The sequence below is a fragment of the Eutrema salsugineum genome, unplaced genomic scaffold (genome assembly GCF_000478725.1).
Source record: "Eutrema salsugineum unplaced genomic scaffold, Eutsalg1_0 scaffold_20, whole genome shotgun sequence".
Taxonomy (NCBI): domain Eukaryota; kingdom Viridiplantae; phylum Streptophyta; class Magnoliopsida; order Brassicales; family Brassicaceae; genus Eutrema; species Eutrema salsugineum.
Window position 1 is genome coordinate 1,381,316 of NW_006256828.1, and position 18,027 is coordinate 1,399,342.

Sequence of the window (18,027 nt, forward strand, 5' to 3'; positions counted from 1 at the left end):
ATTTCTTCTACCATAGCCTCATATGTCCATTTGAACAAATGATAATTGTCCTTGCACCAGATAAAACGACATCATGAATTCATACTCAAAATGAAAGTTTTTCTTTACTCCTCATTCAAATAACGCTAATAAGAATGATAATCTGTGAACTGAATTTACCTTCTGCGACCGTTTTGGACAACAATAGAAAAGTCTTCCGGGATTTTTAGGTGTTCCTGAAGTTCTTATCACAGAAACTTCTCCACACCTACAAGTAATGGGCATACCTGTAAGTCCTTCGGGAACACCACAAGACATACCAACACTAAACCCTGCAGGTTTGTAATACAAATTCAAATTTCTAATATGAACATGAAAAACTACATAAACAAGAGGAAATCGGAGGAAATCGCTATCCGAAGAATACAAGCGTGTATTGACAACTCCCAACTTACCTGAAATTCGTGAGGAATTGTTTGAATTCGATGATGTAGCCATTCCTTACTGATTTGTTCGACCACCGAAACCCTAGCTGTTGTTGTTTTGTTTTTCCCCAATTTCAGGTCGAGCCTCAGAGGAAGAAGAAGACTACGCTTTGTTTTGGTGATCTATTATAAAACGACGGCGTCTTGTTTTTTTTTTTTTTGTTCTCCTAATCATTAAACGACGTCGTTTTACCTTATAATTTTTTTAATTCTCGATAATTCCTACAAGGCGACGTTTTTTCATTTGCCCAAACGGTATAGTGACGTGGATGCCACAGTGGCACTCGACACATCCCGTTTAAAAATAGACGGGGTTGACTAACGGAAACAAGGTCAAAGTAATGATCGGCCAAAAAAGACAAGTGCAGGTACCGATTTGCCAATATGTACGAGTTGAAGTATTATTTCGCACACCAAAATTTCTCGGGTACTAAACGGTACCAGAACTTGCAGTTCAGGTACTAATTAGCCGTTTTCTCTCTACGTATCATACGGATTCAAAACATGGTCTTTTGAGTTTCTAACAAAAATCTAAATGTTAATATCAACATTTGTAATGTGTTTTCCTATATGTCTGGATAATCATCCAGATCCTAATCTAGAGTATTATAACAGAGAGGGCATTTTTTCTGGCTAATCCATGGGTTTAAAGTCCAAAACACATCATCAATTATCCCATCTTAGTCCATTAAGTTCTACTTATCTACTTTCTACCATTACCATTTAGAGCAAAATAATGAAATATCGATTACTCCCCAAATCATCATTTTTTATTCTTGGAACAAAAGAATGGAAAGAGTGACCAAAAACAGAAATTAACAATGACAAGAAAACTAGAAAACCCAACCAATCACACTTTGATATAGTTAGTTTTCAAGTCTCATCGTGGTCCAGAGAGCTCAATGGCTTCAATTATAAACGAATTCTCCTCATGACCTTTACTGTAATTCCTAGAAACACTCGGAGCTCTAGCTTCATACCCACTTTGTGTCTGCTCATAACCAGACTGTTCCACTAAACCTTCAAGAATCTTCAAGACTTCAGACATCTTCGGTCTTAGATTCGGATGTGGCTGCGTACAAAGCAGAGCCAACTCCACAGCTTCCTCCAATACCAAATCATCAAACTGTCCCTTCAAATCTCTGTCCACCATCTCCGCAAATCTTTTCTCTGCTTTCAACGTCCTTACCTGATCCAAGAAAACCAATGTTTTTTATTCAAGTTTTGTCCTTTCTAATGGGATCAATCAAAATCCAAAAAAGTTTCTTGCTTTATGCAATTCAAAAGATGGAAAACAGAAAAGATTCAATCTTTTGGCTTACCCAACTCAATATCATTCCTTTTCGAATCTGACCATTGGCTGGATCAATCATCTTATGACCCGTTATGAGTTCAAGAATCAATACCCCGAATCCAAAAACATCGGTTTTCTCGGAAGATTGTCCAGTGGAAAGGTACTCAGGAGCAATGTGTCCAATAGTTCCTCGAACCGCGGTTGTGACATGTGAATCTCTCTGGTCTAAAAGCTTTGCGAGACCAAAATCGCCAACAATTGCTTCAAAGCTCTCATCAAGTAGAATATTTGCAGCTTTGACGTCTCTGTGAATAATCTTTGGATTACATTGCTCGTGCAAGTAAACAAGCCCTCGAGCTGCACCAAGCGCAATGCATATCCTTCGATTCCAATCTAGAGACGGCTTTTCTCCATAACTATCTGAACAAAACCCATACAAAAATTGTCATCTTTTAAAAGACTTTTATAGCTTATGAAATGAGATATGGTTATAAGTGGAAACCTCTCAGACGATCAGCGACACTTCCATTAGGCATATATGGATACACAAGCATTCTCTCTTCCGGGGTCATACAGAAACCAAATAGACGAAGAAGATTACGATGAACAGCTAAGCCAATCATCTCGACTTCGGTTTGAAACTGAACTTCCCCTGTATAATTTGGATCTTTCAATCTTTTAACCGCCACAACGGTTCCATTTGGGAGATACCCTTTATAAACCATCCCGAATCCTCCTTGTCCAAGAATGTTCTTTGGATTGAAATTGCTTGTTGCGTTTTGTATTTCACGGAAACTGAACCTTTTCAGATGCCCGATTTCAAATTCATAGTCTTGCTGCACTAAGAAACACAATAAACAGTAGCAGATTTTAGAAAAGTCTTGACCTTTACCATAAAAGATTAGATTTTTGGAGATGTGTACCATGTGATCTTGAGAGACGTGATCGACGCCAAAGCACCCACAAGAAGAGGAACATTAGAGAGACGATGAAGGCTACAACAATGCCAAATGCAAAAGAGAGCACTAAGCTGTGATGTTTACTATTGTCCTTTTCAGACAAACCAGACGCTGCAGATCAATAACCACACAAGTTGAAATTATTCACGTTCAACATAAAATAAAAGCTTAGTTTTTTAAAGACACCATACCATTTCTCACAGGTGTAGCATCTGAACAAAGCTCTTGGGAAGCTGAACCACAAAGGAATGCATTTCCTACAATCCTACAACAGAAGAAAAAGAAGTGTCAGGAGAGAGGCTTTCATATACATTGTAAAGTGCATTTTCTCGCATATACTACCTGTAGTCTTTTGCTAATATACTTGGAGTTGGTCCGCTTAGATTGTTGAAAGAGAGATCCCTTTTCATAAATAAGACAACAGTCTAAGAAACGATATACGAAATAGTAAATTGATAAACTGTACTGTTAAGGTAGAGCAAGACATACAAGAAAGAAAGACCTGAGAGGCCAGCGACGAGATGAGGGATTTGCCCGGATAATAGATTCCTACTAAGCCGCCTGAAAAACTTAAGAAAAGGACTTGTAAGATAAATAACTAACTCAAGTGACAAGATTCACTAACTCAAGAATCATAACTAGCAAACTCACAAGTAGTTCAAGTGAGTTAGGAACCCTAAAGAAGCTGGGATCTTTCCACTAAACCGGTTCCCAGAGAGATCAAGTGTTTCAAGCTCAGAAAGTTGGCCTAACTCGGAAGGTATTGGACCGGTTAACTGATTATTCTGCAGTAACCTATACGCACAACAAGTTAAATAACATAAAACACATTCTTGATTTCCAAGATTGACCATAAATTTGTTTTACTCACAGTGTTTGAAGATGAGATAGTTCCCCAATACTAGTTGATATTGTCCCTGATAATCCTTTACTAGCCATCTCTCTGCATAAGATATTCAATAAACAATTCAAATTGCAGAAGAAGAAGAAGAATTAAACGTTCTCAGAGACTTTGGTCGAATATGTGGTGTGCGATGAATACTTACAGAGAAACGACGAAGCCTTCAGAGGAGCAACCAACCATGTTCCAAGTACAAGGATCAACAGAATTTATATCCCAACCAGACAAAACCTCTGTCTCATCTTTCATCTTGTTCTTCACTGACATTAGCGCAGCAACTACAAGAAACAAAATTTGGACATATTAAAACCCTTTTTTCACAAATAAAAGAAAGATTTTTTCGAATCTTTTTTCTCCACCTTCATAGTTAACACCCTTGGGCGATAAGAGACTATCCATTGCAGAAACAGAATCAAGAACAGAATAACAAATCAAGAACCCTAAAAACATAAACTTTATCACAATCTCCATCGGAAAAAGGAGTATTTCCAATGTTATCGTTTTCGCGCAATTCATTTGCCCCTTCGTCTAGGGTAAAACAAACCAATAACGCCATTAAAACCATTATATTTACATATTCTTACAATAAAAAAGATTTTCATTAAATTTATCAGGTGGTCCGGTGGGTTTTTGATTTATATGTTGATTCGGAATAAGGAAGAAGACAGATTAAAAAATCGAAGATTAGTTTTATGGAAGCGGGAAAGTCTCGAAATACTCAATGGAGTGTTCCCTTGTCTCTATTCTTAAAGACTTTTTTTTCTCTTTTCATTTCAATGTCTGACACTCTCTGACTTCGACAGTGAGTGAGATTAGATCCCCTGTAATCGAACGTACTTTAACAGTGGTACAACCGCACTCGTGAACCTGATTTGAAAAATCAATGGTGAAGCATGAAGCATCAATGTAATTCTCATTTATGGAGAACTTCTTTGTTTAAAGCACAAGCAAGAAGAGTTTAATGAATGTGAAACCATTTGTTATGCATTGATGTATAGTAGTAGTTAGTAAGTAGAAACATTAATAAAAAAAATTAGTAAAACAAATTTGTAAAGATATGGTTTTTCACTTTTTCTACAGAAAAACAAAATAACAAACAATTTACATGAAATAATTGGGTGAATCAGCTAAATAACTATGATCATATTACTTTATCTATGTGAACACAACAACTGAAAATTTTGTAACTAAAGAGTTTTCATTTTTTTTTCTTTTTCAATTTTTTAACAAAAATTATGAGTTATATTTTAAAATGTTGAAACTAAGAAAGGAGTGAGATACAACTTCTTATTATATTTATGATTTGATTGAAAAATAATTATTATAGAAATTATTATTTTTATTTTTTGGTCTGAAAAAAAACTAAATTAAGCATTTTAATTTTTTGTGAAAGTAGCATTTTCATTTTTTGTGAATGTAAAGTACCATTTTCATTACTCTATTATTTAATTTTGAGCAGAAAAGGGTTACCAAAACAAACCCCATAAAAAAAAAAAAAAAAAAAACCCCTTCTTCAAACTGGTTCTTCCTCTTTCCGCGCCGCGTTCTCTCGAATTCATCCCAAGAAATTATTTTCCGTGTCGCGTTAACAAAACCCAGTTATGGAATTGCTGCTTCGAATTGGTCTGGCTGACAAAGAATTCCTAATTTCAGAACCAGCTTCGGAGAAACGGTGAATGGTTTTCTCTGTTTATAAAGTGTTTCTTCTTCCTAAATTTACAGAAAAAATATGAATTCTCTAAGAGCTTTGAGATGCAATAGCATAGGAGAAGCTTTAACTCATCAAAACCCGAAAAAGGTATCATCTTTTTGTCCCCTTTACTTCTACAACCAGAGGAGATGGTTAAAGCCTGTAGATTCAGCGCAAACCAGGTTAGAGAATCGAACAAGAGACAATCGATTAGACAAACTCATTGCTCAGATGAGGAAGCTAAACATCATCCTCGGAATCTCGAAGCTCATGTCTTGCAAAAAGCGTGGTCCTTTCGTGTCTTTGCAGCTAATGTCTCGATGGAAGAATCTCGTTGGTTTGAATGTAAGCATCGGAGCTTTCGTGGGTAAGTATCCTCATGCCTTTGAGGTCTTTACACATCCTTATAGGAGAAACCTGTGTTGTAGGATCACTGAGAAATTGAAGGAATTGATTGATGAGGAAGAGAATGTGATTAGAGAGTGTGAGATGGATGCAGTGAGAAGGGTAAAGAAGTTGTTGCTGTTGTCTAGAAACGGTGTTCTTCGTGTCCATGCTTTGAGGTTGATTAGAAAAGAACTTGGGTTGCCTGAGGATTTTCGAGACTCGGTTTTGGCTAAGTATACATCAAATTTCAGGTTAGTTGATTTGGAGACTTTGGAGTTAGTTGATGGTGATGATGATGAGAGTTTGTGTGTGGCAAAAGTTGAGGAGTGGAGAGAGATTGAATATAGAGAGAAATGGTTGAGTGAGTTCGAGACGAATTACGCGTTTCCTATCAATCTTCCAACAGGATTCAAGATTGAGAAAGGTTTCAGAGAAGAGTTGAGGAATTGGCAAAGAGTTCCTTATGTAAAGCCTTACGAGAGAAAGCAGATTCCAAGAGGGTTAGAGAGGTTCGAGAAGCGAGTTGTTGCGGTTATACACGAGCTTCTGAGCTTAACTGTTGAGAAAATGGTCGAAGTTGAGAGATTAGCTCATTTTCGAAAGGATCTTGGAATCGAAGTCAACGTTAGGGAAGTGGTCTTGAAACATCCCGGGATTTTCTATGTGTCGACGAAAGGAAGTACGCAGACTCTGTTTCTTAGAGAGGCTTATATCAAAGGCTGTTTGATCGAGCCAAATCCGATATACAATGTGCGGAGGAAAATGCTGGATCTTGTGTTGTTGGGAAACCGTCATTCTAGAGAGTTGTTGCAAACCGGAGATGAAACTGATGAAGAGAAGAGAGATGTTGTAGTGAGCTCTCATGAAAGTTGGGAAGGAGAGAGAGATGGAGATTGGGTCTTACCAATTCTTGGGAAATGATTTAAACAAAGGCCAGGTTCATCTGTCAAGAACAAGATTGCAGAAGCAATGGAGTTTTTGCAGAAGCAATGAAATTATCAGTTGAAAAATCAGATTATTGTGATTTGGTTGATTGATAAGCCATGAAAAGGCTTTATTATGTGAGGCGTGGTTCAAACAAGAAAGGTTGGAGAGAAGTAGAGAACAATGATGCAATGTGGCAGGAGTAGCTTCAGAAGCTGTTGAAGAGATTAGAAGAGTTTTAGTTGGACTTTGCTTTATAATCGACACTGTAAGTAAAGGCAGAGGAATAAAATTCAGAAAATAGAAGATGACTTGTGGAGGTAGCTTGATTTTGAGTATCTTGTTGTAATCTGTTTACTGCTCTTGTCTGATCAATGATTATTCTTGTCTCATGTCTAACACATATTTTGTTTTGTGGGCGATAGGTGTGATTAGGAAGAAAATGTAAAAAAAAAACAACAAACAACAAACCATTTGATAAGAATTGATTTGGAAGAAGAGGAACACAAAATGGAGATTTACATCTCACTGAGTTCTTCATAGATAGGGAATCATCAGAACGTCAGTGAATTTATGTGAAAAGTCATAAACAAACTTGGTAAGAACAAAGAAATTACAGAGAAAATATATGGTTAGAACACTAAGTACAGTAATTGCAGAAACTTCACCAACTCATGCTTCTTCTGCTTCTGGTCTAGATCGGCGAAACTTGAAGCCCAACAAGGCTCATTAATGTGGGTTTATGTTTATGAAGGCCCAATTTAAGCTCATGTTACTTTTGAAAATGCTGCATATGCCAGTTATCAAATTAGTTTTCAATTACCACTAATATTTTATCCATATACAGTAGAAACTCTATATATTAATACTCGATAAATTAATAAATGCAATAAATTAATAATTTTTCATGGTTCCGAGTTGGACCAGTTCAAAATATAACTCGATTCGATAAGATAATAAGATAATAATTTTAGCAAAATTTCTATGTAAATATATGGTCCCATTAATATCATAAATTAATTACTATAAATAAATTTTGATATAAACATATAAATAAAATAATTTATTAAAATATAAGTTTAGTGATGTTTTTATTTATTTTAACTTAAAATTTTCTTAGAAATCATCTTTAATATTAGAAATAATTATTTAAAAATTATAATTTTTTACAAAAATCTCTTTCAAAATTGATAAAAAATAGAAAATATTTTTTTCTTTTAAATCTATAAACTAATAACTCTATAAATTAATAAATATCAAAGTCCCAACATTATTAATTTATAGAGTTTTTACTGTATGATGTTTAGAAATTTGATAACATGTAATGTGTGATAGAAATCGCCCTAAATAGAAATAGTAAAAATTGTTTTTTTAAATGATGTTGCCCAAAAAAACACAAAGGGGAAAACATATTATCAAATGCTTTGAAGATATATTTTTCTTGTAAAATCTGCAATCATTTGAACATCACATAACGTGCGGGTTTTTTTTTCAACTATTTCCAATTTATATATTTTATATTTTTCTAAAAAAAATATAATCATCAATTGCTATATTATTATAAATCAATCAATTTTAAATATAATATTATTAATAATTAAAAGTTTTATACCAAAAAACCATCAATATTTTTAATTAATTATAACATAAATTCTTGTTTAATATTTACATAAATGTTATTTGAGAATTTATTAATAAAAAAACTTTTCATATTATTAACAAAACAAAAGTTTTATACAAAAAAATCATCAATATTTTTAATTAATTATAACATAAATTCTTATTTAATATTGACATAAATGTTAATTAAGAATCAATTAATAAAAAAAAAACTTTTCGTTTTCTTTGAGTGGTTAAAACTTAATATTAAAATTTATTAATTAATTTTTTAAAAAAATTGTAACTTTAAATTAAAAATTGACATATTATTAACAAATCAAAAGTTTTATACAAAAAATTATCAATATTTTTAATTAATTATAACATAAATTCTTGTTTAATATTGACATAAATGTTAATTAAGAATCAATTAATAAAAAACAAACTTTTTGTTTTCTTTGAGTGGTTAAAACTTAATATTAAAATTTATTAATTAATTTTTTTAAAAAATTGTAACTTTAAATTAAAAATTGACACATGTCATCTCTATATTAACTTTAAAATGCTGAGATGTCACTCATATGGAGAAAGTTAATCATCTTTTATATATAAGATAATATTTATATACAGTAGAATATAGAAATATATAGTGTGCAAGTTGACAATCATTCCAAATGCCTGATGTAAATTACAACAGATATTAACGTGTTTGGAATGTTAAGGTAAAATCAGACAAAAGTGAGGAGAATCAAATAAAATGTTTTATCTATAAATGGAGTATCAAAAAGCAAAAATAAAAAGTGAAAATTTTAACCAACTCAAAAAATGAAGCATCAAGTTAGCCGTTATGTTTGAATTAGCTTAGCTCAAATGAATAAGTCAAGAGTTGTCCTGGTTTGTAGGAACAACTCTGAAGTAGTCGTAGCATAACTTTAGTAGCTTAAGTTTCGGAAGTTTGTTTTTGAAAGTCCTTATAAGGACCAGCTGATGTATTGAATCGTTATGTGAAATAAAAATACAATTCAGCAAACTATTTCTCTGTTTCTATATCTCTGTTCTTACAAAAAAATGGTGAAAAGGAAATTCAAGAAGAGAATGAAAGGATGTGAAGAAATAGACGTGACGAAAGTGCTGAGGCTTAAGTACTTTGGTGTCTCTCTTTTGGTGAATGATGAGAAAACCATCCACATCGAATTTGATAAAAACAAAAATGATTAATATATACCAAAATAAAAAAGTTTGAAAGCGGAATAAAGTGGAATTCATAACAAAACAAGGAAAATTATGGAACATATAAAACAAAATGAAGGCAGCCAAGAGTCTTTCGCCTAGAGTCATATAAATTTCATATAGTCAAGCAAGTTTTAATTTATCGGGCTTTAATCTTTGGACTTAAAAATTACGGTATACATCGTTGGAAATAGAAAAAACAAACAAAAAAACAAATAAGCTCAACAGCTTCTCATTAGCATTATCTTGCGAATACATTCGCACCTCACCCACTTTGTTTTGTCTCCCTCATCTAACATTATTATTCTATCACGTGGATAGTACGGCTCAAGACCGCAAAATATGAATGAGTAGAATGTTTGGACAAACGTGAATCTCCATTTATATGTTTTTGTGAAATTTAGTTATTGATGAATACAAATTAAGATATTTGGATTAATTTCTTACGATTTTTCCATGGATTTGGTAGATAATTTTCAATATATATCTCGATAGAGAACTATGGTTATAATTTTGTACACAAAAGAAAAACCTTACACTAATATATTCCTAATTTTTCAACCAAATACGAGAAGTCTTAGAAGATAATTCGTAAGAAAAAAAAAATCAATGATTTTGGCTAAAATACAAAGATTAATTGCATTTGGTAATTAGGACCATATTTTAAATATTAATATCAAAATTTTATGTTTCATGACTAAAAACAGTACTTTTGTCTCTACAATTTGTATAACTTTAGCTCTAACGAAAACATTTTAAAACTCTTTGTGTAAGTTTGTATATGAAAACTGTTTAATAATCTTTTTATACATAACACTCACATTAACTAACAGAAAATGTCGTTTTTAATGTTGTTTTTCCTATAATTTCAAACAAAAATACATAGTACCTTGAGAGAAAAAAAAAAAGCATTTATCTCACACGTCACAAGTCCATAACAACAGCCGAATCTAATAATACACACCTTTGTTTTTCCTAAACTCAACGCGAAACCGTACGAATGTCTTTAAGAAGACCCAACACTTGTTGCATTGTTGGTCGTTTTCCCGGCGTCTCGGCCGTACAAAAATATCCAACCCTAAGACTCTCGACCATCTCATTAACCGATTCTCCAAACCGCAATCTCGAATCAAGAGCTTCCTCTCCTCTCCTCTCCTTAACCAAACGTCGAACCGATTTCACATTCTCCTCTTTCCCTTGCTTCCCGGTTAATAGCTCAAACAAAATCACCCCAAAACAATACACATCGAATTCTACATTGTGGTTATTAGTATCGTCCCCGGTTGTCGAGATATTGTTTATACCGAAATCGGAGATTCTCGGCTCTAGGGTTTCGGTTAAGAGGATGTTGGTAGCGACTAAGTGACCATGAGTGGTTCCAACATGATGTAGATAGGCTAAACCACGTGCTACTCCAATCGCGATACGGTGACGTATTATCCAGTTTGTTTTTTCCGGTGATGAATCTCCGACGTGACTCTCCCATGTATCGGCGCTCCAATCTTCCACGTTGGTTTCTCCCGCCGGGAGCTCGTGAAGCCATCGGTGAAGATCTCCGTTTGCCATATATTCATATAATATAAGCTTCTCTTTTCCTACAAACAACAAATCACATAATTCTGTTATTCTATTTTTTTTTTTTGACTCAACAGTATTATTTTGTTATTCTGTTGAAAACTAAGCCGTAACTCTATGTAATTTATAGGAAATTTGTATAGAAAAAGTCGATTTTTTTTACCAATTTTTTTTTTAAAAAGGGACAACACTCAGCTGATAGTAGATGTGATAAAAAAAAGAAGCGTCAAAAAATGTGAAATGATTTTAAACCTAAATTTAACACTTTAACTAATAAAATATTAATTTGATCCCAACAACATAACTAATAAATGATTAAAAGTAATCTTAGATTGCAAAACATCTATAGTGAAAATGGTAAATAACAACAGAAATAAATATAAACACTTCGGACAAGCTATAATCTCTACTTGTCCCAAAGCAAAGGATGTGACTTGTCTGCAAATTTTTAAAAAGTCGTCGCAGTCCACTCATATAAACATCAAATGATAAAACCCTAAAACTGTCATAAGAAATCTATCACACACACTTTATTTCTCTGAGAAACTTTTTGGCATAATTATACATTTTTACGTTAAGGTCACGAAAATTCATAAAATCTGTAATCATGGCACAAAAATATTAGATTTTTTTTACGTGACGTATCATCACACGACTGACTTTTCTTCGTTTGTACAGTGCATACTCCTAAAGAATACGACACCGTTCAGCATTTAATGCCTCCTCATTAATGTTTTTTTCCAAAAACCCGTGAAAGTAGAGACAAAAATTCATTAAATGACGTCTACGCCTCGATGTTTTGTTTGTTTTAAATTTCAACCCCCAGCAACAGAAAAATATTGTAGAATAATTAGTCAAACCCTAGTGTTGATTTTGACTCTTAATATTTTGATTCTAAATTTAGCTTACTCCATCAATTAACTTAGATGATTAATTGTTTATATGTTGTTTTCGGAAAACAGAAGTCAGCGATGTTACTAATTTTGTGCGTGAAATATATGTTCAACCAAAAATTTTAGTAGGCAAAAAATTGTTGTCAGGTTTTTTAGCGTTAATACTTTGTTTAGTAACTTGGTCAAAAAGGAAAATACTTTGTTACATACACACTATCCAAAGTTATGTATCATGTATACAATATAGTAAATTTATTTACTAAATTTGTTACTTGGTCGAAGCAAGCATAAACAATTAGTAGATTAAGAAGTTTTTCCCTTCTTTCTCATTTTGAGGGGTTCAAATCGTTTTCAAAACTTTAGGTAATAATTAAAAAGAAACTATAAAAGGGGGAAGAATTAATTAGTACCTGCGATGCAGTAACCGGAGAGAGTCAAAAGGTTTGGATGTTTAAGCCGAGTTAGAGCATCAAACGCCGCAACGGCGTCGTTTTGATCAACGTCTCTGATCCTCTCTAGCACTTTGATTGCCACGTGGAGGTCCCCGGGAAGAACGGCACGGTAAAGTGGACCACACGTGCCGTCAGATATAACGGACTCCGTCCCGAAATGTGACGTGGCAACAATCAGATCCTTAAACGTTAGATTCATCAACGGCTTAGATGCCATCACAACCGGAGCCGCCGTTGGCTCTTTTATATCCGCCACCCACGACGAACCCGACTCCGTCTCGAAAGCGAACGGCCCAGATTTCTCCATCTTGAAATCCAACGGCGCAGGACTCGAAATCGCCCATCTCGATTTCATCCTCGCCGATTTTAATCTACGACGGATTAAAATTACGACGACGGCGAAGATTAGAATAATCAAAGCTCCTAACGAAGACGACAAGCCAATCACCAATGGAGTGTGCTTAAAACGATGCGATTTCACGATTTGATGACGTGGCGGCGGATTCCGGTGAAGGAGAGTGTGGAAATGGTGGCGGGTAGGGATTTTCGAGTCGTTGAATACGAAATGGCCGCCGTGAGAAAACGCCGATTTGCCAAATTTTCGGTATTTGTCAAATCCGACCGAACCGGAAAACCGGTTTGCAGATATATTCAAGAACCGGAGATGGTTGAGATTCGGAAAATCAACCGGGAACGAACCGTTCATCGAGTTTTCCGATAAATCCAAGTAGCTCAACGACTTTAAACCGCAAATCGGTTTAACGCTGCCATTGATTTTACATCTCGAGATATCGAGGTGTTGTAAACCGGAGAGAGAGCCTAATCCAAGAGGCAAAACACCGAGATTGTTATGAGATAGATCGAGAGCTGTGAGGTTAACGAACCCGGTTAAGTTCACCGCGTTGGTGAACCGATTAAACGAGAGATTAAGCTCCTTAACGGATGGCAAAACCGAGCCATTAATCGGGATAACTCGTATAGAACCACCGAACCGGTTCCGGGAGAGATTAACGGAGACAAGACCGGGTTTAGACCAGAGCCAAGATGGGATTGAACCGTCGAGAGAATTGTTGGAGAGATCGAGGACACGTAAGCGCGTGAGATTCCGTAACGGATTCCACGACACGGTGCCGTTTAAGTTTCTTGACGGAAGAACGATGTGAGTGACGACGTCGGAGCAGTTAGAGAACAAGGAGGAGTTGAAACCGGAGATGTAACGGAAAACTCTGGTTAATTGACGGTAGTCTGTGCCGTTAGGACAAGAAACTGTGGAAGAGTGTGAGAAAGAGACCAAAGATAACAGAAGAAGCAACTTAAGAAACATACTTTTTCAGATTTCTATTTTGCTGTTGTTGATTGTTCTTCCATAGAAGATAAAAATGGTGGAGAGAGAGAGAGAGAGAGAGAGAGAGAGAGAGAGAGATAGAGAGAGAGAGAGAGAGAGAGAGAGAGAGAGAGAGAGAGAGAGAGAGAGAGAGAGAGAGAAAGTTACTAGTTCTTGTATACTGAAAGGAGCTGGTGAGGTTTATCAGAAGAGAGAGAGAGAGGAAGATACATACGGTTGATAAAAAGCCAACGATGACGTGGACTATGACGGAAAAAATGAAAGTCAATTTTTTATTTTTTATTTATAAACTAGCTCAATTATAATTTTTCGGATTTGATTAATGTTGTAGTCTTTTTTTTTTTATAATTTATCAGTGACATGTTTTTAAGGAACTGAGGCTAATTTTGTAAATATAAAATAATGTAATTCGGTTTTCTGGTATTATGATCACTATAATATGCAACTTAGGTAAAGTATTTGAATTAAGTAAATTAGATTTTTAAAATTCTTTTTATCTCTCTAGGTAAAAGGAAGATCTAATCAAATTATTTTTCTTTTCAATTTCAGGATTCCGTAATTATGTGTTTGGTTACCATCATTATCTTTATAATGTTCTTTTGTCTAGCTTTTTCTTTCGTAAAAGCGAACGACTAATGTTTATATATGAAATATTTTTTTAATTATTTGAATCAATCATTTTACCTTGTGGTAAATTGAAACTATTTTAATCAACAATATATATATGTATAACTTCAAATTATATAGAACAAAATTAGTGAATCAATTAATTTTAGTGATTTAGAATAGGGCAATTCTCTAAAATACTGTTAATCGGTCATTAGGATTCTTTAGTTTTTACTTTCACTTTTTAAAAAGATCAGAGAGGCAAAAAAAAAAGTACCTCGTAAAGATAATGATGATAAGTACATGATTGGTATCCGATAAATCAAAAGAGAAATAATGGAATTCCTTTTGTTTTCTTTTGTTTTCTCTCTCTCTTCTTCTTTTCAATCACGGACACATTTGTATACTTCAAAAATATAATCTTATAAAGTCACTACTAATTGAATTAGTTTGAACTTCGAAAATGACTTGGTGTGCCTTGACGTTTTATTAGAGTTTATGTTGATTGGAATTGAATAGTTTCCTGATTCTACCGTGTAATTCGATTTGAAATAGACTACTGGTTTGTCATTTTATAAAAGAAGCGTGTTAAGAATTCAATCACGTCGAAGAAAAAAACACGAAATATATAACATATCAAACAGTTGAGATAAAAAATTACATCTTCTATAGTTTACTGTTAATAAGTTTATAGCACAAGAAAAGTATATCAACAACTGATATCTGTATTTTCGTAGCTAAATCCATATTCTTAGTCTGATTCCATGTAAAATAAAAGGCAATATTCACAATACCCATAAACAATCTATGTTTTAATTAGTATATGTGAAAATCGCGTACATGTAAGCTGTAACTTGTAACATTATACAATAAAAAAAAAGTCTAAAACATTATGCTGATGTTGTTTTATGAGTTTAAAACTCAAGTGAGGTAAGCAAAGGGGTATGGTTGGTGCCATGATTTTGTGTGGTAGTTGATGCAGATGCTGAGAAATAGAAACGGGGACCCTAACTTTAACAAATTCATTATGTTGTATCCTAGGTGTAATTTTACAATTCTTTTAATTACTACTAAAAAACGTGTTTCGAGAATTTACTAGTACTTGTGTATCTTCTGATCGGCTTGTAATAAATGCCTTATATTTATTACTATCGGTTATTTGTTGATAGGTTTGGTTGAAAGTAAATAATGTAATGGTGTAAGTTGACGTCAAAAATAAAACCAAGTAACTGTGTACCTTTTTGAATAACAAGTGTGTTTCACTTTCACCTAGTTTTTCGGTTATTGAAGCATCAAAATCTATATATATTTAACTTAGGGCTAACTGTTTCACTAAATTAACTACATAAAGTTTTGATTATATTGATAATTGTGTAGTATATGTCGCTGTCCAAAACATTCCCATATGAGAAACCACCCAAATTAAAGTTGCATTGAATTATGTGAATATAATATTAGTGTTACTATTTTCAAAATCTCAAGATTTAACAGATTCTCTTTATGACTTTAAGGAAAAATGTCCGCCGGAGCAAAGACTATATATAGTTAAATGTGATAGTGGAGTAAGTTCGTGTATATTATACTATCGTTTCCCAGTTGCCAAGGATTATGTGATAACATTTCTATTAATATTTTACTTTTTATTTAGTGTTTAGTTATTTTCCCCACAACTAAGAATCTATGCAAACACTTATAACAATTTTCGGGTTTTTTTTCTGTCATTTAACATTTATAACTATTGAAAAAGACAATAAAAATCTGTGTATGGAAGAATTACTACACTATGCTACGCCTACAAAAAAGTATTCACTCCATCATTAAATTACTACTTATTGATTAAACCGTTTATAATATTTTAGGATTTTTCAAAGCTACAACTTCTTGATACAATTAATCAAAGACTTTTAGGATTTTTCAGATTATATAACAAATTTGCATGCTGTCTAAAGAACCATACTCCATTGTAATACCTGGGTGTGTTTTTTCCTTCCTATTCATTGTAATTATCCTGGTGTTATCAACTATACAATGAAGAAGTTCATATTTTTTGTTGTAGTTAATTAACCCCAATGTTTATTTTAATAGTATTATTGTATTGTGAAAGTATTTTGTTTTCGATTAGTAAAGTATTGCATTTGCCGAAAATGTCTCTTCTTCATAATAAGTCGAGCATCACAGTATAATATATACGTCTAAGAACATTTCATTACCGAAAAAGTATTAAATAATCTGGCAGGATATGATATGATTTATATTAAAATAACCTTGAATCAACAACTAAATTAGTGAATAGATATTAAAAGAGAATGATATCTAGAAATTCCAAACAAATCAACTAAATCCCAAGACAAAAAGATCCATAGAATGACAACTAATATTCCACAAAGTATCTAACTTATTCACATTCTCCTTGAGCAACCCAACCTAAAAGTTAATCCACATTCTTTCTTTAATAATTTATCCCTTAATTTAACTACTCTCACCCTCCAACACCAACATGGTAGGTCCATGTGCTTATATGTGTTATGCGACCTTGTTCTATTTTTAATGGAACTGGATTATTCTTAGGTAATACTACAACTAAATTGACTGGAGCTTTGACTAGAGTTTATTACATAATAAAAACCAATAGTAATGTGAATGAATTGTAGACGATTAAAGTTTAGATTTAAATTTATGCAATCTCTATACTATCTCGATTCACAATCCTCAATAAGGTAAAAAATAATGCAATTATTTTGTACTAAACTTACAAAGAAGTTTCTGATATCAAATTAAGTTTTTGTCCATATAAATTTTTTTTAGTGGCTCATTGGCTTTTCGTCTCTCTACTTGGGAGAACCAAGAGTTGAACCTGAATGTAGGTGAAGAATATATAGAGGGTAGAGCCGTACAGACCATCGTTTATGCTCCATCGGATCGGTTTATCAATATTTTTCAGGAAAATACTTCATTAAAAAAAAATACACAGGATTGTAATAGAGGCTTGTAGTAGACAAAATGTTTTAGATCAGAACACTTTATAGGCCCGATTCATTCATTTTGGACTTTTGGAACTACTAACAAGAAAATGACCAGCCCAATTGAGTGGTTAATGATTTGAGCGGATTTTTAGGTCAATGCTCTAATCTCGAAAATGAAAAGTTTAAATGATTTATTCATTTTATTACAAAAATTTCTTAAAATCTCAATAGAGAAAAGTTACAACTTTACATGCAGAAAGCTGTGTAGGAAAAAAAAATTGTGAGTAATTGCTATAATCCACGTGAATTAAACCTGTAAAACAAAATTCGAATGAAAAAAATTTCGGATGAATTTCTTTAATATTTGAGACACCTATTCAAAAAAATTCATGTGAATATCATTGATGAGGTTCTCTAATTCACCAACCACCAATATGGCCTGATACGTACACGTTATTATCATAAGTGTACGGTCCAAATGAACCTTTGATTTATATATGTTTAGCACTATCGATAATGCTAATAAATCTTATTAGTTGGGTTGGGTAATCTATCAAAAACATTAATTTGTCCACTTTGCTTATATTTAAATCTTGACCGACTATTATATTACGTTGACTTACAACCTCACCGACTTTCCTTAAAAATCTCATACACTTGACTTACATTGTGGTTTTTCTTCAATGACAAAAAATACAGTTAATATAAAACAATGTTGGGTTTTCTGAATTTTTTTTAAACGACT

General features: G+C 33.3%; 3 protein-coding genes across 3 annotated transcripts; 1 reads left to right on the forward strand and 2 right to left on the reverse strand.

Annotated features, from left to right (window-relative positions):
• Positions 1-1,223: 1,223 nt before the first annotated feature.
• LOC18016031 (probable LRR receptor-like serine/threonine-protein kinase At5g45780) lies at positions 1,224-4,253 on the reverse strand. Its single transcript, XM_006398200.2, has 11 exons — positions 3,978-4,253; positions 3,764-3,896; positions 3,589-3,660; positions 3,369-3,512; positions 3,207-3,278; positions 3,060-3,119; positions 2,909-2,982; positions 2,682-2,828; positions 2,261-2,599; positions 1,787-2,178; positions 1,224-1,653 (listed from the first exon to the last, which is right to left on the reverse strand). Exons 1-11 carry the CDS (start codon positions 4,132-4,134, stop codon positions 1,345-1,347), a joined length of 1,899 nt encoding a protein of 632 aa, XP_006398263.1. The 5' UTR covers positions 4,135-4,253; the 3' UTR covers positions 1,224-1,344.
• An 879-nt stretch (positions 4,254-5,132) lies between these two features.
• LOC18016032 (protein ROOT PRIMORDIUM DEFECTIVE 1) lies at positions 5,133-7,030 on the forward strand. Its single transcript, XM_006398201.2, has one exon. The coding sequence runs from the start codon at positions 5,348-5,350 to the stop codon at positions 6,614-6,616; it is 1,269 nt and encodes a 422-aa protein (XP_006398264.1). The 5' UTR covers positions 5,133-5,347; the 3' UTR covers positions 6,617-7,030.
• A 3,240-nt stretch (positions 7,031-10,270) lies between these two features.
• On the reverse strand, positions 10,271-13,787 carry LOC18016033 (calmodulin-binding receptor kinase CaMRLK). Its single transcript, XM_006398202.2, has 2 exons — positions 12,327-13,787; positions 10,271-11,043 (listed from the first exon to the last, which is right to left on the reverse strand). Exons 1-2 carry the CDS (start codon positions 13,690-13,692, stop codon positions 10,430-10,432), a joined length of 1,980 nt encoding a protein of 659 aa, XP_006398265.1. The 5' UTR covers positions 13,693-13,787; the 3' UTR covers positions 10,271-10,429.
• Between the last annotated feature and the right edge of the window lie 4,240 nt (positions 13,788-18,027).

What these genes read in the sequence shown, in the direction of transcription:
- LOC18016031 (XM_006398200.2), bottom strand. Translation starts at nt 4,134, where the DNA reads ATGAATTGCGCGAAAACGATAACATTGGAAATACTCCTTTTTCCGATG. An exon ending in CAAGGGTGTTAACTATGAAG is followed by an intron (nt 3,897 to 3,977) that starts GTGGAGAAAAAA and finishes TGTTTCTTGTAG; the next exon opens with TTGCTGCGCTAATGTCAGTG. An exon ending in TGCTACACCTGTGAGAAATG is followed by an intron (nt 2,829 to 2,908) that starts GTATGGTGTCTT and finishes ATTGATCTGCAG; the next exon opens with CGTCTGGTTTGTCTGAAAAG.
- LOC18016033 (XM_006398202.2), bottom strand. Translation starts at nt 13,692, where the DNA reads ATGTTTCTTAAGTTGCTTCTTCTGTTATCTTTGGTCTCTTTCTCACAC. An exon ending in CTCCGGTTACTGCATCGCAG is followed by an intron (nt 11,044 to 12,326) that starts GTACTAATTAAT and finishes TGTTGTTTGTAG; the next exon opens with GAAAAGAGAAGCTTATATTA.
- LOC18016032 (XM_006398201.2), top strand. Translation starts at nt 5,348, where the DNA reads ATGAATTCTCTAAGAGCTTTGAGATGCAATAGCATAGGAGAAGCTTTA.